At 45.9% G+C, this 22,491-nt stretch overlaps 1 protein-coding gene across 1 annotated transcript in view; it reads left to right on the forward strand.

Annotated features, from left to right (window-relative positions):
* Positions 1-22,491, forward strand: part of PAPPA (pappalysin 1) — a 299,243-nt gene that overhangs the window by 186,276 nt on the left and 90,476 nt on the right. Inside the window, exons 12-14 of the mRNA XM_048512627.1 lie at positions 959-1,103; positions 2,937-3,150; positions 17,972-18,140. Of these exons, the coding sequence (XP_048368584.1) occupies positions 959-1,103; positions 2,937-3,150; positions 17,972-18,140 (528 nt within the window). The remainder of the gene's footprint in view (positions 1-958; positions 1,104-2,936; positions 3,151-17,971; positions 18,141-22,491) is intronic.

Consider the following 22,491-nt stretch of genomic DNA (forward strand, 5'->3'; position numbering starts at 1 on the left):
AGTTTTAAAACATTGTATGGTTTGATGGTACACTGCATGTCATGGCCCCTCAGTGTTCATTCTTATGTCCATGTATGTGCTCTGGAGACAACAGTGTGGATCCAGCACATATTTTCCACTTGTACAAGAAGAAGAAGAAGAGTTTGGATTTATATCCGCCCTTTCTCTCCTGCAGGAGACTCAAAGGGGCTTACCATCTCCTTGCCCTTCCCCCCTCACAACAAACACCCTGTGAGGTAGGTAGGGCTGAGAGAGCTCCAAGGAGCTGTGACTAGCCCAAGGTCACCCAGCTGGCATGTGTGGGAGTGTACAGGCTCATCTGAATTCCCCAAATAAGCCTCCACAGCTCAGGTGGCAGAGCTGGGAATCAAACCCGGTTCCTCCAGATTAGATACATGAGCTCTATGCCACTGCTGCTCCCAAGGTAAAGGGTTCGATAGTCACTTATTCAAAGTCAATGTTATTGGGTTCCCACCTGTCTTTCTGCTTTCTGGTCCCTGCAATATATTGGGAGGAAAAATGTGGTACACCATCTTATGCAAGAAGAACGGCACTGAATCTGCTTATATTTATGTCACTGGATCTGAACTAACGTGTGCAAGCATTAATGTGTATATGCACTTAGAAACAGTACACATCTAAGACCACTGAGAAACTGAAATTGTAGAGCAAGGGAACTGAACCTCAAGAAGGGATACCTAGCAAGTCACTGTAACATCCTCAGAGGGGAAAACAAAGTTGGGATAGTGATTTGCCAAGGGCAGAGCCAGTGTCTAGTGCAGGGGTCTGCAACCTGCAACCTCCAGCTCTCCATGCTGGCAGAGGGCTGATGGGATTTGTAGTCCATGAACATCTGGAGAGCTGCAGGTTGCAGACCCCTGGTCTAGTGAGTAAGGAGAGTTGGACCACATGTCATCCGGCACCTGACCCTGTGGATTATCCTTCCTTCTTTTCTCAGGCTCTCTTCTCCCAGCCAATGGTCGCTGCGGCTGTGATCATTCATTTGGTTACAGACGGCTTGGATCCAGCTGATTACCATGACCAGAAGCAGGAGACCATTTCAGTGCAGCTACTTGACACAAAAGACCAAAGTCATGACCTTGGTAAGATTTTGTTTTGTTTTGCTTGATTTGGTCCTGTACCCTTTTTCTCTTGCTTTGCAGTTTTTGGGTGCACAGTTGTCTACTAAACAGGTAAAACATGCCACTCCTATGAAGTAAAAGACCCAATGATGTGTGTAATGGAGGAGTTTTGTGATGAAACCCCAGATGAGCCATTTGGGCCATAAAGAGCAGATGGGGATGGTATGGCTTGGGACCACGATGTTGATTTAATGACCTCTGTACACTGTTTCCCCAGTTGAAAACACCCCTCGTTCAGATCTCTGGGGGATGGGGACAGGTACTTTGACTGCTGCTTAAAGTAGCTGAGGGATCTTTTATCAGAGAAAAGTTAACCCCCACTTCCCCAGTGCTCCAGTGCCAATTCATGTCCTGCACAGGTGCTTGTAAAGCCAAATTACACATCTGTGGTTACAATCACGAAGCTCCCAATGTCATGTGGAGTTTGGCACAAAGTCAGACTGAAAGTGGGCCAAAAAGACAAAACTTGTGCAGCGTTCTTGGAAGGTTCCCAGCAAGGACTTGGTGAATCACTGAAGGGAGAAAAAGATCACAGTCAAGACTGTGCTTTATGTGAGTTTAAAGGTTGCTTATGTCAAGCTGCTGAAACAATTCTATATGAGCTAGGGCTGCCAACTCCAGTTTGGGAAATTCCTAGAGATTTGGGAGGGGAGGATCTGAGGGGAGGGATCTCAGCTGGGGTGAGATGTCATAAAGTTCTCCTTCCAAAGCAGTTGCTCCCCTCCCCACCCAAGGAACTGGTCTCTAGTCCAGAGAGCAGTTGCTAATCCAAGAGATCTGTAGCCCCCACCTGGAGGTTGGCAACCATAGCAGCCAGTGTGTATTGTGTAAGGGTGGAGTGTGTGGAGAACAGGAGGTCCAAAGATATACTTGTAGAGACCCTGGCCCACTACACATGGAATGCTTACCTCGGGACTCTTCTCTGTACAATGGGTTTGCAGAAGGCTCTCCTCACATTTCTTTGTTTGCACATGATGAGGCACTCCCTTCTTTCCCTGGAGTTTTTCTTCAGAGAGCTCTCCAGGCCTGGTTCTCTTAACTCTGACATCTCAAAGTTTGATTCTCAGAGGCACAAATCTCTACACCCAGAAGTCAAGACTGGTGGTTCCTTTAAGCTGTGCTTAGGTCAATATTACTGTTCCAAAAGTAATCCTCGCCCAACCCAGTGAAAGAAGCAAAGCAGTTCCCTGGATCACAGGCTGTTAAAAATAATTAGAGGACGGCATTATGCAAGTGAGCTTCTTTTCTGTTACTTGAAGCAACTAGCAACATGGAGGGGGACAGTGAGTGGGAAGGTGCGCAAAGTGGCCCGAGGGAGAGAAAAAGCTGGCCATGGGCAGAGGGAAGATCTCCAGGGCAAATCTGTGCTCACTGGCGAATTTCTCTGCTTTGACAGCAGAGCAAATTAAAAGTCATGCTAAAAGTGATTTCGCTTGCCATGGGGAGAGTGGAAAGTGAAAGCAGGGCTTGAGGAAACAGGTCCATAAAGAAATCACGCGATGGATATTTGCCCTCACAATGCAGAAAGCACATTGTGCATAATCAACCCACTCTTGATTTCTTCTTGAAAAACCAGGCTGGGGAACCAATATGTTTGTGGATCACCTCCAAGATGAACACTTTCCCCTGCCATTTCATGCTTTGATCTTTTTATTGACTTTTGTAATGCTGTCGTTTTGTTATTGCAAAGCATCTGAGGCAGTTCACTGCTGAAAAGTAGAAAAAATGACTATGTTGAACACTGACAGTCTACTCTCTTCCTCCCCCTTTCCATTCCCGTCCTCCTTCCGACAGGGGTCCATGGTTTGAGCTGCAGGAAAAACCCCTTGATAATTCCTGTCATCCATGACCTCAGCCAGCATTTCTACCACACCCAGGCGATCCTTATCACCTTCAGCTCTCAATTTGTGGCCATCTCTGGGGTGGCCTTACGCTCCTTCCACAACTTTGACCCCATCACCGTCAGCAGCTGCCAGAGCGGACAGACCTACAGCCCAGCTGAGCAGAGGTGAGCTAGCCGACCTCTCCTCTCTCCTTCCTCCTCCTCCTCCCCTCCCTCCTCTCCCACCCTCCTGGCTCTTTACCACCCATAGACTTCCAGCTTCAGAAGGTCTGATCAAGGGGAAAAGGAGAAAGGGTGGTTGACCTTTGGCATTGCTGGCAGAGGCTGGGGAGTTCTCATTGAATAGGAACGGATGGGGCATTTAACCCATGTGGGAAAATGTCAGTAGATTATTTCCACCTCTTTTGTCTTCTTGATGCTTTCACGGCCCGGGTGGACTCCGCATTGCCCCAATAATGGAATTAAACAGGCTGCTCAAGAGTGCACACTCCCACTGTGAGAAAAAAAGATCTTTATCATTTCCATCACACTCCTCAGCTCCCAGACAAAGTGCTTTTCGGTTCTAATTTATTTTCATGGCAATCCTGTGAAAGAGGTAGCCCGGTGAAGCCGACAGAACACAGAGCTGGATTTGGAGTGTCCTCAGATCTCCATAAAGCCCGCTGGGTGGCCTTGGGCCTCACCTCTTTCACAAGGGTGTTGGGAAAATAAAATGGGAGGGACACACACACACACACACACACACACACACACACACACACACACACACACACACACACACGCCCCTTGATCTGCTTGTAAAAAGAAAGATTAGAAATTAGAAAGAAGGAGGCTATGAATGAGTACCAGCTTTAGAGAGGGGAAATTCGGCTCTGTTTCTTTAATGGCAAACCCCTCAGTTGCTCAAACAGTTGGAATGGAACGGTTAGGGTTGCCAGTTCCAGGCTGGCCCTGGGGAGCTTCCAGCATCACAACTGATTTCCGGACAACAGAAATCAGTTTCCCTGGAGAGAATGGTTGCCTTGGAGGGTGGACTGTACGGTATTGTACTCCACCCTCCCAAAAACCTGCTGTCCATGGGCTCCACCTCCAAATCTCCAGGAAGCTCCTAACCCAGAGTTGGCACCCCTATATGTAGACCATTTTATCACAGCCCAACGAGGCCAGTCCAACTTAACATGTGAACTCCTGTAACTACTCCCCTATACAAGAAAATCTGAGGCCAGCCAAGCCTAAGAAGCATGGACTGTCTATATAGCAGTGATGGCGAACCTTTTCGAGACCGAGTGCCCAAATTGCAACCCAAAACCCACTTTTTATCGCAAAGTGCCAACACGGCAATTTAACCTGAATACTGAGGTTTTAGTTTAGAAAAAACAGTTGACTCCGAGGCGTGCATTACTCAGGAGTAAACTTGGTGGTAGTCGGTGACTTTGCTTTGAAGCAACCGTGCAACTCTTCCAACGGGTGAATCACAACCCTAGGAGGGTTTATTCAGAAGCAAGCCAGCAACCGAGCTTACTCCCAGGTAAAGGATTGCACTTTAGTTTAACAGCGCTTAACAGGGTTACCTACACTGCTTCCTCAAAACAAGGTCTTAGGTTTAATGCTAATAATTGAGCCCAGCAGCCCAGGCCAGCCTAGATGTGTGGAGGGGGCACTCTGCTTGCTCGTGCCCACAGAGAGGGCTCTGAGTGCCACCACTGGCACCCTTGCCATAGGTTCGCCATCACTGCTATATAGTAGCACAAGGCAATGAGCTAATTGGTATATACAATTAATTCGAGTATAGAGTCAATAGATAAGCCATACACCATTCATAAAGATATATTGTGATCATATTATAAGTAATATGCAACTTCAGTGTTATCTAGTCTGCCCAGTAGTATCTTTCGAGAATCTCAGAGGACTTTCTGAAGACCTGGCAGGTGAGATTTTTTACCTGGAGTGGTTGGAGGTTGAACTTGGAATCTCCTGCATGAGACTTTTGCAGCTCATACATAAAGGAGTCTTGTGGTTTCTGAAAGAGAAATAGATCAATGAGTAGCCTAGGCTTTCATGGAGGCTGAATTGCAGGGGGTAGGGAACCCTCACGGCTCTCAGATGTTCAGGAACCTGATTCCCATCAGCCCTCTATCCCAGCTGTGGTGACTATGCAAGGTAGAAACTGATAGAATATAGTTCCTATTTTATCTAGGCTCCTGGAGTTCCTAAGGCTAATCAGGAGCCTGCTTAATCAGATTGCACTTCACGAATTCAGAAGGAAGGGGGAGGGGGCTGTAATCTGGATCCCTGCTTTCCTCTTCTCCACTTCAGTGTTCTCAGACGCCACCCTGCCGCCTTCATTCCAGTGGGTCTCCCTCTGTCTCCATCGATCTCCTGCAGTGGGACTTGGCCAGACGTCCACAAACTGGACCTCTCATTTGAAACTTGATCTCATATTTCTTAGGCCTCTGAGTTTACTCGTCTCGCTTCAGTGTCGTGATCGGATGCCTTGTATCTAGGTCAGAACACTCTGTCTTCATTGATTTCTTTTCTTTTGTTATAGATATACATCTTTGTCTTCTTGATCTAAAAGGAGATTTCCAGCAATTTGAGGAAGAGAGAAATATTCAGGCCACCATCCAATGCAAACCTTCCTCTATTTATATTTACATCCCCTCGGGTGTAGTTTTTAAGAGCTCTACTTTTCAATGCACGATTTTAGGGTTGGGGGTAGAATCCAAATTCCTGGTCACCAAGAAACTTAATAGCTTGGTGCTGGCATGTAACTGTCTGAAATATTTGTTGAAGATATTTATATTCTGTCTCTGTAAGGTTGCCAGACTGGCAACTGATGGGAACTTGGAGAGTGGGAACTTGGGGAGGGGGATGTTGTCACATGCACCATGACATCATTTCCATGAATAATAGGAAGTGTTGTCATGTTGATGAAGGATTCACCAGAAAACCAATGATAAGACAATAGAGTTTCTGGAAATTTCTAGAGCAACGTGAGGTGATTTCCAGGTTTCCCCCAGAAGTGCCACCATTACATGTGCGACATCTCCTGCGGGCGGTTTCTTTGATAGGTCCAAACACCTTAAAAGAACAAAGAATAGATCATTCTCTCTTGTACGAGAGAGAAGAATACTTTTCCTTAGAAATGATTGGGAAAAGTATTCCATCATGTGTGTGAAACAGAAGAGAAAATGACTCTTCTCAGATGGCATGAAGACACATTTCCTCTTCTATTAGGGTAGGGGGAGAAGAACAGGAATTACTTCTAAAATGGTGCCTCATACCACTGTCTTTAGTAGTTCTTGTATGAAAATGATCAAGTTTTAAAAGCAAACCTGTGCTTTCCTGATCAATATGCCATTTCAGTTGATCAAAATGTGTAACTGATCACACTGAAGAATCTTTCACAAAGAAACTTACCAAACGGCCTAGTTAAACCAGTGGTGACTGACAGTTCATGTGTCCTATGGTAGTTGGTGCCAGAAGCCCACTGGAATTACGAGCAGTGGTTCTGAGGACACATAACACCACTTTTCAGATCTCTCCAGTGAAACAGAGGGATGAGTGGTCTCACCTTCCCGTGTTCATTCAGTCAGTTTGAGACTGACAGGCTCTCATAACAACTTCAGCATGGGGTGGAAATAAACTGCCAGCTCACTCAGTGGTGGGATTCAAATAATTTACTGACCGGTTCTGGTGGTAGGATTCAAATAATTTAACAACTGGTTGTTTACAAGCACCATTTTAACAAACGGTTCTGGTGAAGTGGTGTGAATCTGCTGAATCCCACCACTTGGCTCACTTCAGGTTAGGAAATACTTAAAGATTTAGAGGTGGAGCCAGATAAGGATGGGGTTTGAAGAGAACATAAGAACAAGCCAGCTGGATCAGACCAAAGTCCATCTAGTCCAGCTCTCTGCTACTCACAGTGGCCCACCAGGTGCCTTTGGGAGCTCACATGCAGGATGTGAAAGCAATGGCCTTCTGCGGCTGCTGCTCCTGAGCACCTGGTCTGTTAAGGCATTTGCAATCTCAGATCAAAGAGGATCAAGATTGGTAGCCATAGATTGACTTCTCCTCCATAAATCTATCCAAGCCCCTTTTAAAGCTATCCAGGTTAGTGGCCATCACCACCTCCTGTGGCAGCATATTCCAAACACCAATCACACATTGCGTGAAGAAGTGTTTCCTTTTATTAGTCCTAATTCTTCCCCCCAGCATTTTCAATGTATGCCCCCTGGTTCTAGGGGAGGGGTTCGGGTAGAATGCCATCAAGGCCACCTTCCAAAGAAGCCATTTTCCCCCCAGGTGAACTGATTTATGCTGCCTGGAGATCAGATGTAACAGCAGGAGAACTCCAGCTCCCACCTGTAGGTTGGCAACCCCGGCTGGAAGTGGGAGGAGCCTGTCTATGTAATATGAGAATTCCTGGGCACCTTGGGAACTTCACCACATGCTGGAAGTTAAATTCATGTGTATGGTAACCGCTACAAAAGCAGCTATCGTTATTTCTGCCCTGCCAACTATCAAGTGCTGCTATCTCCCAGTCTGTTGTGAAGATTTAATGTAATGGGGGAAATATTATCACCTTAGCTATGTCTTAGGTGTGGGACTGGTTATAAATCTGCAATAAATGTACAAATTCCAGTGCCAGAACTTTGCAGTTCCTGCCAAGCAATCTTGAGTAGTTTCCCAGTCAGGCTGTCCCTGATGCCCTGAGTCTTCAAATGGTCTGTCTCTCCTTTGCTCATACCACCTCCAGCTTTTTCTCTGCTCATCCTTCCCATCTCTTTGGCCTGCAGATCTCATCTGGCAAGACCGATCTTTGCTTTCTTAAATTTAGGGACCTCGTAAAACTTGTGATTTTTTTTTTTTGAAACAAGAGTGTTGGACGCAGAGGCGCCATTTCACATCTGGGTGGGTGCGTGCGTGAGGTTAAGGATGAATTGATTTCAAGAAAAAGAAGTGAGATTGCGTGTATTGTTACTGTTCTTGATCACTGTTTTACAAATAAATGGCCAAAAAGTACGCCTTGGGATATTTTAAGAGAATTTGGTCCAATTACTCTTGTATATCTCTTAATAACAACACCGATTATTGATAAGGAGATCTGCATTTGCCCACATAAGACGGGTTTCTTGGTAGAAGTGCCAAGAAATGGCAGCAGGATTTTTGTGGGCAGAGTCCGTGATATCACAAGCCATGATATCCCTTCTAGTTGAGGAACCAGAAGTGGCATTACTGTATTTGCAGCTTTTGAGGAATTCCCCAGATCTGAAATTTTGAGGAATTACCTTGATCACTGCAGACACAGCAATGACCCTTCTGGCCATTCAACCAGAAGTGATGCCATGCCGTTTGTATTGATGCCTTACTCCCATTTGCCCTACCATCTGCTTTATAGAGCAAAACTGGGAATTATAGTATGTGGGTGTGAGGTTGCTCACCATGGCAGGCAAACTGGCAGCTCTAGGTTCTGGGGGTTGGAGTGGTGGGACCAGTTTTGAAATTTGCCATCATACTCTTTGTAATGCCTTATAAACGTATGACACTGTCTTACACTGAGTGAGACCACAGATATATGTAACTTATTCTCAGGCCCTTTCCGCACGGGCCAAATACAGCGCTCTGGGGACGGCAAAAATGCTGTCCCCTGGGAGCTGTTTGCCCAGTGGCGCGAAGCCGCCATTTTCCCACCTCGCTCCCCAAGCGAGGTTTTTGGAAAATGGCGGCTTTAACCCTTTTCATCTTGACGACAGCAGCTGGAAGGCGCCATCCCTCCCTCCCTTTTGCCCACCAGATCCAACCTACCTTCTCTGCAAGCCCGTCCGATTGCACACTTGCTGAGGCCTGGGGACACCGCCCCTCTGCCCTGCGACTCCGGGGCCGGTTGCGCGGGAGCGGGGGGGGGGGGGCATGTCAGCACCGGCGAAAGCACCAGGCGATGCGCAGAGAAGGTAAGGTCGATCAGACAATAGCGCACCACCAGCACCGTCTTCCACGTTTGTTGCCAGGAGCGTTTTGTCGCGAGAGCGGTCCACGGGGGGGTTAGATTGAAGCATCATGTACGCCGTTAACCCCCGCGTGTCTTTGAATGCTGAAATGGCCTATAGACATATTTTTTTCTCTTGACCTGCTAGCTGCAACCCAAGGACTGTATCCCTGGCCCCTTTTTGAAAAGTAAGTGCTCTGCCACTAAGCTGTGGCACTTTCTGAAAGGGCTCGTCTTTTTTGATCATCCCAACTTCTGTTTTTAGGAGACCACTGTGGTAAAGTGGTAGGGATGGCAGATTCCATCAAAAAAACCCTTCTGTTTTTCCCTCTCCCCTTCTACATGAATCATATTTCAGACATCTCTTGAGTGCTTGGTCTTCTTCTTCAATTGTCTTGCCTTAGAAACAGAGCTGGGACAGATGTGGAAGAAACTGGAGTATGTGTCAGATGTTAAAGAGTTCTTAAAAGGTAGCTTTGTTCATCTCAGTTTAAATGTCTTTTAAATCTCACATATGGATAAGGTTGCCCGGTCTTTCTTGGTAACTGGCAGGAGATCTGGCAGGGGGTACAGGAATGGTGATCAGTGCACATGTGTGATGACATCACTTCCGGTACAATGTGGAAGTGCTGGCATTGCACTAGGGGATGCTCTGGCACTTTCCCCCCAAACTCCGTGGTTTCCACAGAGTTAATCAGTGGGTCAGAAAGTGGGAAGAGAACAGTCATTTCCAGCAGAAGATACCTGACATCCCTTTAGCTGGAGATTCACCTAGAGACCTCTGCATGCTATTCTGTGCTTAGATCAGTTCTGAAACAGCTACCTGCATTTCCTGTTTGATCTGCAAGAGGAAGTAGGTTCTGTTCCCATCGCTTTCCTGCTGCTCTTTTATTATTGCAAAGTTGTTCCTTTCAAATCTGGGGATGGCATTGTGATCCAATACCTCTTCACTTTATATTCTATGCTTGCTTCTTGTTTAAAAGAAAAATAATAATGTTTTCTTTCCTGGGAAGGGTGGAGAAGAGGGGGGCGGGGCAGGCAGGCAGGCAGGCAGGGTCAGAGATAGATATATTGATGGGCAGACACACACACACAGAGGTAAATAGGTTTAGAGTTGTTTTGGTATGGTACATGCAACACTTGCCTTTCTTGCTAAATTGTTATATCACTGTTCTGTGTACTTTATAGTTTGAAAAGAGTACATTGGCTTTTCCCGGTTGCCCTGAACCATATTTTATTGTCATCCACCTTGCCAGAGCATCTCAGAGCCAACTGCTGGAAGGTAGATGATGTTTTCATCTTTGATGGATGTGTGAAAATGGACAGAAAAACAGCCGTAGTTATAAAACATTCTCTGTTGCCATTGATGTTGTTCCTACACTGGATTTTGTGCCTCATATGAAATAATCCTCTAATGTGCTTCTACTCTAGACATGAGTGAATGTTCCCTGTTTTGTTTTTTGGGATCCATTTCTTTGGTTTGCAGTGTCAATTCTTCATTTGTTTTCACTGATTTTGTAGAATCGTGTGCACTACATAACACTTTGTATGGTTCCTCTGCTCAATGTATGATGTATTTATACCTATTTCCCATCATTTATGCATATAACATATCTAACTCTAAATATACTCCAAAATGGCAATTGATCAGTACAAAAAAAGAAAGAAAAAAAGAAGGCCTACTCAGTTAGGGGAGATCTTTCTACAATTCTGGGGCTAATTCAAGATTTGCAGAAAAAATCTGAAGACTTTTTTGAAAGGTACTTTTAGACTTGTTTAAAATCCTTTCAAACAATTATGAAAAACAAGATCTTGTGGGGTTCTGCCATGAGGTCTCAGCTACTATCTTGGATATTGTCTAGTAAACTCCCAAGATGCATTGGAGAAGGGATAAAAGGGAAGAGAAGGAGTTTGGATTTATACCCCACTTTTCTCAATCTTTCAGTAGCTTACAATTGCCTTCCCTTCTCTGCAACAGACACCTTGGTCATTTTATGACCATTTTACCCAGAAAGCTTCATGTATAGGAGTGGGGAAACAAACCTGGCTCCCCAGATTAAAGTCTGCTACTCATGTTGAGCAGTGGGGAGTCAAACCCTGTTCTTCAGATTAGAGTCCACTGCTTTTAACTACTACACCATGCTGAAAGAAGGCAGAGACAAAGAGAGAAGGAAGAGAGAAAGGTAACAGACACCAAGCACTAGTATTATATGGGATGGGAGGAAACCTGGATACCCAGAAGCTCTCTCACAGGCAAACACTTTTAGTCAGCAACCTGAAGATAAACTTGGGAGAGGAGAGACCCCCCCTCCCCCAGGAGGCAAGCAATGAACACCAACAGTGTATGGCAGTATCTACCACCACAGTAAATGAAACGAGCCAGTGGTTGTGACTGGGATAAGAATGGGGACGTGTTAACATTGACAGATCTGGAACTCCCCAAAGCCATTGTCATTAATTAATCAATGGATAGGGGTCCAAGATAGCTTATGAAATGGTCACAATGAGATTATACCATAATACACGAAAAGGCAAAAAATAGCCTGTAGACTAGTAATTTACAAGCAATATAAAATACTGCTAATCTTCATGACTTCTGTGCCATGGCTGCACAGGCTTGTGCAGGCTCGCCAGGGAGATTGACTCTGAAGCTATCAATCCATCTCAAGAAGGTTAAGAGTGCTCCCCCTTCCTTTCAATGCAAGCCAGAGTTTTCCCACCCAAACCAGCATGAGGCAGAGGCAGGGAGAGCGCTCTTTCACTAAAGTCCTATCTTTACCAACACGAAGTAAGGACACTTCTCTTAGCTCTTCCAACTTACCTCATAATTGTAACCTTCCCAGTCAGGAACTTATTTTTTTCCTCTTGTCAGTGTGATTCTGTTAACAAACAAGAAGTGAGAGAAGAAATATTTGTCCTTTTTTACTACACTTGATCTTAGCCGAAAGGCCAAGAAGCGACAATATATTAGTCATTTTTTAGTTCTTTTGTCTTCTCATGAGCCATTTTTCTTGACTCTGGCAAAGTCCTGAGGGAAATCCTTCACACCTCTCTGGCAGCTTAAGAATAAAATAAATGAAGCAACGTAAACAATTGAACATGGCCCTCTTCAAGAAATGTTCAGCGGGCTCCAAATGCTTCAGTCAGTTAACCGTGACTGCTGCTTTCTGTGTCTTGGCAAGTCTCCTAATGTTGCTGCATGTGCCACATGCAAGCAATTCGCACCAAAAGGCCAACATGAGAAAGCCTCCCAGCTGAACACGTTTTTTTGGTAGGATGAAGCTCTGGAAGCTCCAGACAAAGACCAACCACCTTGTGAAGGGGTGCAAGTGGAGCAGAGTGCCTGCCCTCTCTCCTCATGTTCAGTTCCCTCAGGTTTGATGTTGGAACTGGAGCCATTCTTGGCCATGAGTCAGCCGTTGTTTCCATTTCATTCCTTAAAACCACCTCCTCAGAAAAAGAAGTCAGACAGTCCAATCCAGAGCCCTGCGATGACCAGGAACAGCACTGCTGTGGCTCCACCCTGGCAACTTCAATAGGGCTTTTCAGCGGCACAGGGGGGAAAAAAACAAAAAAAAACAAAAAAGCCTCTCTTCTGCTGAAAAGACCTGTCCTGTCCAACAAAATAGTCCTCCTGTTGGTCATTATATCTGCTGGTAGACTTGGAGAACTGAGGGTTTTCCAACATTTACCCACATTTACAAGGTACCATGCAAACAAGGTGGTCCTCCACCCAAGCCTAGATTTTCTCCCACAGATGCTTTCTGCCTCTCATATTTCCCAGGACATGGTTCTTCCAGGGTTTTTCCCTACTGTGACTTCAGATGGTGAACATATACTACACACTTCAGGTGAATGAAAGTCACTACTCTTTCATTCAGATTGTGCAACTCCCGTCCACGAAGAAGACAATTTATTGATATGTGTTTTTTTCTGGTCCCCACAAAGGACATGCAGCTTCTGCCCAAGTCATCTCATGCTGGGTGGTCAGGGCAATCCCATTAGCTTGCTCCTCTTCAAAGATTGATTGCCCATTTCCTTTGAAAGCTCACTTCGCCAGAGCTGAGTCTGCTTGTGCAACGTCCCTGGGTAACGTTCTTTTGGACAGCATATGCAAAGCAGCCACCTGGTCTTCTCCATCAACATTCATCAAGCATTATGGCATTGACATGGACTCCAGGAGGGTTGCAGCTGTGGGGAAAACAGCTTTACAATTGTTATTTCACTGAGGATCCCACATCCACCTCCTTTGGAAAGTGAACTTGCTGTTCTCACATGTGGGGCACCACTGAAGCCGTGAAGATGAAAACAGGGCTGCACTTAGCTGTAACTGTTCATTGAGTGATCTTCTGTGCAGGAACACATCCTTCTTCTTTTCCCCCACTCTGGGATGCTCTGCTGGACCAGTCCTTCTCCATCGTTCCAGAGGACAGAGGGTGTGTGCTGCCTTTTCATCTCCATTGTAGGGAAAACTCTGGCTGGCATTTGTGGGAAGGGAGAGTAGTCTGAACTTTCTAGAGAGAGAGAGGAATTTAGACTCGACGTCTGCGGATTGTCTGGTCAAGTGGTCCCATATGAGCCTGAATATGAAGACCACTTGATGAGCCACAGTTATAGGTAAGTGTGACCCTATTTTCATAAAAGCACAAAGTCTCTACTAGTTTCACTGTCAGGATTTCATGTTATCACTACTGCACAAGCTGATGTACTTTTTTTCCCATTTACATGCAATGCGTTTCTCGTTGCAAAGATTCCCAGGCCTACTCGCAGTGGTTGCACCTGTTCTCCAGAGGGTGAAATGCTGTGAACATAACAATATTTTGTAGGTACAGAGCTGGTACAGCTTAAAAATCTTTTGTAAGACTCAAACCTGTGAATCTTTATTACTGTACCATTTTCTGTTTGCCTGTACTGAATGTTTCCCTTTTTTTTGCATTAATTGCATATAAGTAGCATGTAGTATAAATGGTGTAACAAAATGGGAAGACAAATTGGGAACACTCGCAATCCAGATGGTCAAAATTGAAAGACTCACAATCGTAATGTAGTCGACAATAAAAAATAATAATGAAAAAGTCATATTTGTATATCTCAAACTGTGGGTAACAGCTCACCGGACCAATGTACCCTTGGTGCTTAGATATGCTCCTACAGTAAATTTGAGAAAGAGTACATCCGTTCACAAGTGACTAGGAGAAATGCATCATATTTGAAATGTGAATGTAAATCCACCTTTCATCCAAACTGACATTAAAATGAGCTCGGTGTGTTCTTCTAAAAGAGGTTCACAGAGAGAGGGCGAAAGCCCCTAGCATGGCCTTGGGCAAGCTGCTATCTTTCAGCCTAAGGACTTTTGCAAGGATACATGAGAGGCAAGTGAGTTGCAATTCCCTTTGCACAGCAGAAAGTGCGATAGAATAACAATGCAGCCCACTCCATGGTAATGTCAGCATTCATTAAGATCTGCTCCCGAATTGTGGTATTGATCTTCCCTGTCTTTCTCCCCCCACCCCCCTTCTTTTCAGTCTTCAGAACTGGGCACTTTTTTTTGTTTTCTTTTTCGCCGATTCGAGTCTCAGACATTGTTAAACGGACTCTTTCAGAATCTCACTCAAACATGGTTCATGAGAAATGTGGGGAGGGATAATCAATAAATAAACTTACCTTTGTCATGAAGATGGATTAAGAAAAAAAAGGATGGGCCGCGTGAGCAGATGTGTCTAGAATATTGGCTTTTTACATGGAAGAAATTCAGCCTTGGCATTGTTATTATATGGCATCAGACCATCATTATTTTATGTTATATGGAAAATGTTATATGGAACCAGACCACTGGTCCACCTGCAGTAGATCCTCGCCCTGCATGGATTTGTGGTTCATGATTTCACTGCTGCCCAATCACCTGGTACTAGCCTGTATTTACATTATTGTAATTAAATTTAGCAGGAAACTGGGTTGTTTTGCTGCTAGGAAGCAGAGAACCCTGCCTCATTTTCAAAGATTTCACCATTCAGAGTGATCCTGGGAAGAGATGCCCCATGAATGGTGAGGCTCAGTTTTGCCTGTAGGGGTGGAATTAAACGAAGAAGAAGAAGAAGAAGAAGAAGAAGAAGAAGAAGAAGAAGAGGAGGAGGAGGAGGAGGAGGAGGAGGAGGAGGAGGAGGAGGAGTTTGGATTTATACCCCCCCTTTCTCTCCTGCAGGAGACTCAAAGGGGTTTACAATCTCCTTGCCCTTCCCCCCTCACAACAAACACCCTGTGAGGTAGGTGGGGCTGAGAGAGCTCTGAGAAGCTGTGACTAGCCTAAGGTCACCCAGCTGGCGTGCGTGGGAGTGCATAGGCTAATCTGAATTCCCCAGATAAGCCTCCACAGCTCAGGTGACAGAGCTGGGAATCAAACCCGGTTCCTCCAGATTAGATACACGAGCTCTTAACCTCCTACGCTACTGCTGCTCCTGGACGAACAAACATATTTTTAGGGTTTTGGTTTATTAGACCTGGAAATGTTTAACCCCCCCTCCCCCAACAACAGCAACAACAACAACAGCTGATACTGTATATCTGTTCTTTGGGGAGTTTTTAAAAGAAATTTGGACCATTAAACCCAAAAATATACCTGCATCCAGACTCCACATGAGTCCGGCAGGCGGCAGTCAGAACTGAACCCACACCGCCTGCTTCTTTCAAGACCCACGTGGAGTCCAGAGGCAGGCCCAAATTTGCCACTGAGCTTGGCCAGGCTGAGCCCCACATTCAGCTGTGGTCTCAGCCTGGCCAGGTCTAGCTTTAAACTGCAGGCGCTGCCTCCAAAGGGGTAAAGGAAGTGTCTGAGCCCTAAGTGTTTTCAAGATGCACTAAGCCATAATTTCATCTTATGTCTGAAATACCCTTTAGCCCAACCAACCCCTGGTGGAGAGAGGAATAATAAATCACTGTAGTCTTCTTTGAAGCAATGTCATGGATGCCAAGAGCTTTGGCACAAAACACTCACCAAGCATGTTTAACTAAATCAAACTCCCTTGTTTTCATGCAAGGTGAATTCCTGATCAGATTGCTTCAATATTTCCTGTGGAGATTCATTTAGGAGGGTGACACGTGGAGGGGAAAGCCGTGCATGTTTCCCTGAGCATCTTTGAGGAAGGATGGGATGAAATTGTACTAGGAAACAAGGAAGAAAGACAGAAGCAGCTTACACGCAGGGCTGAGTCATGTCTTTGTAATGAGTAGCAAATATGTTCATTTGCCGACATTTTTATGCTTGCAATAACTTAACCTTCCCAGTTACAAGAGAAGAAGTATGTACCTCCCAGGATCATAAGGGACCAACAGAGAATGAGTGTGTTTGCACTTGTTTACTTGGCAGCAACCATCTCTAAAGTGGTCAGTAGAGCTGACTGGAAGTTTAGCTGGGTTCACAGATGGAAACTGAAGCAGAGATGCCTCTTTGGTCAGTAAGAAAGTTATAAATGCTATGTATTAGTAATGGGTCTCAAAAAATCTTTAAAGGATGGTGCTATTATAAAAAATAGAGGTGTTGATGGCATCTCTAAGAGAGCAGTCAAAGGTCGATTTTCCACTGGAAAAATGACAGTGGATACAAGCCGGTTTGGTTTGATTTGGACCTTTCCAGTATGGTTTCATGGTCCCCACTGCAGCCAAACGACCGCTGCTCCAGGCGATGCAACAGCCAGGCTGAATTCCCCACTGTTTGCAGATCTGCCGCGCTCAGGGGCTTCCTGATTGGCTGGCTGCTGCGTTGTTCTGGGGCGGGATTTTTTTTATTTTTTGGTCTTTGGATCCACGTCTGTGCGAGCACACGCAGAAGAACTTCACGCAATTCCCCATTTCTGTGCTGCTTTGTCTCCTCGTATCCACGTGGATACGAGGTGTAGCATTCCTTTGTGTTGCAGAAAATCATTCTAAACAGCCCCACATCTCCACATATCCACGTGGATTCTAGCTACGTAAAATAAAATAAAGGGCTGCGCGCACATCGTGCGCAACCCACTGTGCCCGGATTGGATGGGAGGCTCCACTTCATTCGCAAAGGCGGGTAGTTTGAATCTGGATTCATCCCCACAACTTCCCCGCTGCTCCAGACTGACCACGCGTTTTTCGAAAAGGTCTACTTTCTTTCAGGTTCTAAAATGACGTGTACGGAGGGGTGTGTGTGTGTGTGTGTTGAGTGTGTGACAGAAATGGGGTGAATGCACGTTCGGCACTAGTGTAGTGGGGAGTTCTGCAGGAAACCTGGATATTTGAAGTGATGAGCACGCATCTAATTGTGTGCGGGGAATTGACCAAATAGTACAAATGGAAACATCCAGATTAATTCAGATCCATTCAGGGGCAGAGCAAGGGGGAACTGTGCCAGGGTGTGCGCGATCAATGGTCCATCTTGTTCAGCATCATGTTTCCCTTATAATGGCCAAGCAGATGACCCTGGAATACAAGTAGGGGTAGAGAGACCTGGTGTTCAGAGGTATGCTGCATCTGGACACCTAGCTATCATAGCTAAAAAGATCGTAGGCCCAGGGAACCTTGCCTACTTTACCTTTATTGCAGAATGACACCGAAAGCCTGCAGTTTTGCATTAGGCTGTCTGAAGGAAACAAAACAATCAGTTTGTCTCTCTTAAGTGCAATATCTGAACTGTATGGGGCCAGCCACAATTGGTTGAAGGATGATTCCCTGTTCCACAAGGACCCTGGGAAATTTAGTCCTGTTCAGAAAGCTAGACTTCTAACAGAAGTCTCAACAGCCTCGCCAGACTGAATTTCCCAAGGTTCTTTCAGGCAAGCCACAAGAGGTATCAAACTGAAAGATGTTTGTAGTGTACGATAAACCCTTTGATGCTTCTTTTGATGCTTAGCATGCAAGTGACTTCTGCTGCTATGTGGTCCTCATGCGTCTTCGTCTCTCCCTGAAATTGCTAATGCACCATTAATATTTGCAACGAGCTAATCCAGCACTTTCCCATTTGTTTCCCAACAGTTGCGTCCATTATTCTTGCCAATCTACTGACTGCCAAGAACTGGAGATCGAAAACGCGAGGGTGACTTGCACCAGCATGGGGCTCAACAGTGGTGCCCAGTGCAACGTCACTTGCAAAATGGGCTACGTCCTCCAGATACAGAGAGATGATGACCTTTCGAAGCACCAGGTCTGTTGTTACCATGTACCATCCACTATAAAATAGATGAGTGGGGTGTGTTATTAAAGCTGACAGTCCTACAGCAGTCAGTTTGGATCTTGGTTGGGAGACCATGACTTGGGCAGGAATGCTTTGGAGAAGACCTTGTCAAGGGTAAATGCACTGTTTCTTAAATGCACGGCTTTCTGCATGTTGTTGGTGTTCATTTATTTAAAGCGTCAACGCCCTGTTTTCTTAGTCTGTCCATTCCCAAAGCGGCCAGCAATCAGGGTTGCAAAGTTCCAATTTCAGTTCTAATTTATGTCACCGATCAGGTAACCAATAAAGGGGAGGAACAAAGGGGGTAAAAATCAACCCCAAAAGCCAAACAAATTAGTAAAGTAGACATAAATAATAGAAACCAAGGTAGGTTAAAAGTAGGGGTAGGGAGGCCAGCAAAGATCTACCCATCACTGCCTCAACCAAGATCTAACCATCACTGTCTCAACCAAGATCTAACCATCACTGCCTCAACCAAGATCTAACCATCACTGCCTCAACCAAGATCTAACCATCACTGCCTAACCCTAACCCTAACCCAATGGAATATCTCCATCTTACAGGCCCTGCAGAGCTGAGTCAAATCCTGCAGGGCCCAGGTCTCAATTTACAGGGTGTTTCACCAGGCTGGAGTCAGAACTAAAAATGTTCTGGCTCTGGTGAAGGACAGATGCCTTTTGGATTAGGGACCACCAGCAAGTTATTTCCAGTCAGATATTACACACTTTGGGGGTTAAATTGGGAGACACAGTCCCCTGGGTACGTGTTAAAAATGTGAACCTCAGCATGACTGTAGCTCAGTGGTAGAACATCGGCTTGTCATGCAGAAGATCCCAAGTTCAATCCTGGGCATTTACAAGAAGGAGGAGGAGGAAGAGGAGGAGGAGGAGGAGACTCAAGGTGGCTTACCTTTCCCTTCCTCTCCCCACAACAGACATCTTGTGAGGTAGGTGGGGCTCAGAGTTCCAAAGAACTGTGACTAGCCTGAGGTCACCCAGCAGGAATGTATGAGTGTGGAAACATATTTGGTTCACCAGATAAGCCTCCGCCACTCAGGTGGAAAAGTGGGGAATCAAACCCAGTTCTCCAGATTCGAATCCACCTGCTCTTAACCACTATATTACGTTGGCTCTGAGGTAGTGGGTGATTTGAAAGACCTGTGCCTAAGACTTCAGAGAGGCACTGCCAGTTTGAATAGACAATACCGATCTTGATGAATCGATGGACTGATTCAGTATGAGCCAACTTTGTGTGTTCTGCTGTGTCTGTGTTCCAGTCTTTAGCGACAAGCAGCACTGGACCTTTAAACCAGGCATGGGTGAGGAGAGACTCCACTTCCCCAAGAATGTGTGTCTTGTGTTTACTTGAAATATTTCATTCACTGCATGCTCAAACTTCCAGCAGCAAAAACAGTATTGAAAAATCTCAAAAATTTTAGCCACAATAAAATAAAGATTTTTTTAAAAAAACCTCCCAACAGATCTAAACAACAGAGAGAATAATTAACTGATGGAACTCATTGCCTCAAGATGTAACCATGGCTACTTGTTTAAGATGGTTTTAAAAGAGGGAGTGGACCGATTCCTGGAGGAGGAGTACATCAGGCCCTGTTAGCCATGATGGCTAAGTAGAATGTGCCCATATTCTGTGGTAATTGTGGGGACGGGGGGTGGGGTGTGGAACAGCATCGGAGGTCCTGATGTCCCTGCTGGGATCCAGGGTACTGGTTGATCCCTATAGGATGCTGACTAGATCTTCCAATGGCTTCTTATATCTATAGCCTTTCATTTAAGCAATTAAACATCAGCCTGTTGAAAGCTTCTCCTGGAAAGATACCCCCACCGCATCTGCCGGAGAACTGACACTCTTAGCCCCTTGTCAGCAACCAGGTCTTAACAGGTCCAGATCTGAGGGGCCAGCAACATTGGCTGAATCCTCTAACTCTGCCCCTGTGAAAGCTCAGAACACAAGAAAAGGGTTCTGGAGCCACAATATTAGCCTAGGGGCTGTGCAGAGATCTCCATCTGATATTTTAGAGGAGTCTTTGACTCCTCCTTTCTTCTCCTCCCTTTTCTTGCCCTCTGCTCACAACACCCTCTTTTCCTAGACTAGCTGGTGAGGGTGAGGCATGGCAGCTTGTCATGTGGGGCAGAGGTTGGCCTATATAGGGTGTTAGCTCCGTTTCAGTCTCTAGTGGTTTGTCTTCAATTTTTTAAAATAAATAAATAAATAAGAGGCGGCGTTCTAGTCTCCATCTAGAGTAAAGGCACCATCTGGACGTCCTTTGTGACAGATCTTACCCTGACATGGCCCCATCCCTGACTGGCTTCCTCTTGTCCCTTCCAGGACAGAGCTGGCAGCCACTCTCCTCTCCCCCCCCCCCCCGGGCCTCCCCCCACTTGTTTACTCCTCTCTGTCCGCTGGACATCACTGGCTCTTTGTGCAGAAGACAAACCCAAGGTTTAAGCAAGAGAGTCCCGCCGTCTTTACGGAAGGAAGGGCTGCAAGGTACATCTGCACATCTGGGGGCTAGGAAGGAACATTAATCAAGAGGGAGGTTGCGGGAGGTGGGCTATGCTCAGAGGTCTATCTGTGTTTTGTAAATATTCTCAGCTCCGTCATAATATTAGCCAGGAGAGGCATTTGGGGGAGGGGTAGATGAGTCAGCCGTTTTGATTTGACGGCCAAACCAACAGAGACCCTGCAAGCAGGGCCTCTTCCTCCCCTTATCCCACCCCACCTTCACTCGCACTAATTGGCACCAGTACCAGAACCCTCTTGGCAGCTGAACCTTTCTGCAGAATAGAAAACAAATTCTCCAATGCTGAGCAAGGAAGCATTTGGAATGGGCCTTCCACAGTCGAGAGTGGAAGAATCCACGGACCAAATAAAATGGCACATTTGACCAAGTCACCTTATCGTTTCAATGGCAAGGAGTTCCTTTGGGGCGGGGAGGTGGAAATCAGAGCCAGTTGCCGTGGCTGGTTTTGATCAGGGAACCCTGCTTGCAGAGCAAACTGGTACTTATTTAATCCCCTCCACTGAGCTTTAGGACCTTGGACATGTGCTGTTTACCAAGGTATACTGTCAGGCCGCCTGGCTGGGTGTCGTTTCCTATAAGAACATAAGAACTAGCCTGCTGGATCAGACCAGAGTCCATCTAGTCCAGCACTCTACTACTCGCAGTGGCCCACCAGGTGCCTTTGGGAGCTCACGTGCAGGAGGTGAAAGCAATGGCCTGCTGCTGCTGCTGCTGCTCCTGAGCACCTGGTCTGCTAAGGCATTTGCAATCTGAGATCAAGGAGGATCAAGATTGGTAGCCATAGATGGACTTCTCCTCCATAAATCTGTCCAAGCCCTTTTTAAAGCTATCCAGGTTAGTGGCCATCACCACCTCCTGTGGCAGCATATTCCAAACACCAATCACACGATGCGTGAAGAAGTGTTTCCTTTTATTAGTCCTCATTCTTCCCCCCAGCATTTTCAATGTGTGCCCCCTGGTACTAGTATTGTGAGAAAGAGAGAAAATATTCTCTATTGAACTTTTTCTACCCCTTGCATAATTTTATAGACTTCAATCATCTCCCCCCTCAGACGTCTCCTCTCCAAACTGAAGAGCCCCAAACGCTGCAGCCTCTCCTCATAAGGAAGGTGATCCATAGGGGAGCTCTCCAGCCCCTTGGATAAAGGTCTTTTGCCCTTGCCTCAGGTCTCTTAGCTGAAGCTGCCAGGGTTTGAAAGTAGGACTTTATGCTTGCAACGCATCAGCGTTACCTCTGAGCTGCAACCCCCACAAATATGAAGCTGCTTTGGTCAAAGTCAGACAGTTGAGTTGTCCAGCCCAGCATTGTTTGTTCTGATTGGCTGCTGCTCTCCAGAACCGTTTAGTGGAGATGCCAAGGACTGAATCTCAGACCTTCTTTATGTAAAACATTTGCTTTTTGGGTGGGATTACCGACCCTGGGTTCAGAAATTCTTGTCGATTTGAGGGCAGTGCTGGGGAACCGTGGAAAGTGGGGATATGAGGAACTTCAGCAGCATATGATGTGGTAGGGTCCGCTCGCCAAACCAGCCATTTTCTCTAGAGGAAATGAAACCTGTAGTCTGGTAGTCTGGAGATAAATTATAATTCTAGGGTATTTCCAGACCCCACCTGGAGATGGGCATCCCTGTACGGCAAAAAGCCACAACCCTACTTGCATATGTTGTAGCTTTGTTCCAAATCAGTGTTGCCAGCTTTAACTGGCAGTTGCTGTCCAGGGTTTCAAGCAGAGGAAGTTCTTCCCCAGCACTTGTTATCTGAGTCCCTCTACCCAGAAAT

This window comes from Sphaerodactylus townsendi, linkage group LG12 (assembly GCF_021028975.2).
Source record: "Sphaerodactylus townsendi isolate TG3544 linkage group LG12, MPM_Stown_v2.3, whole genome shotgun sequence".
NCBI classification, from domain to species: domain Eukaryota; kingdom Metazoa; phylum Chordata; class Lepidosauria; order Squamata; family Sphaerodactylidae; genus Sphaerodactylus; species Sphaerodactylus townsendi.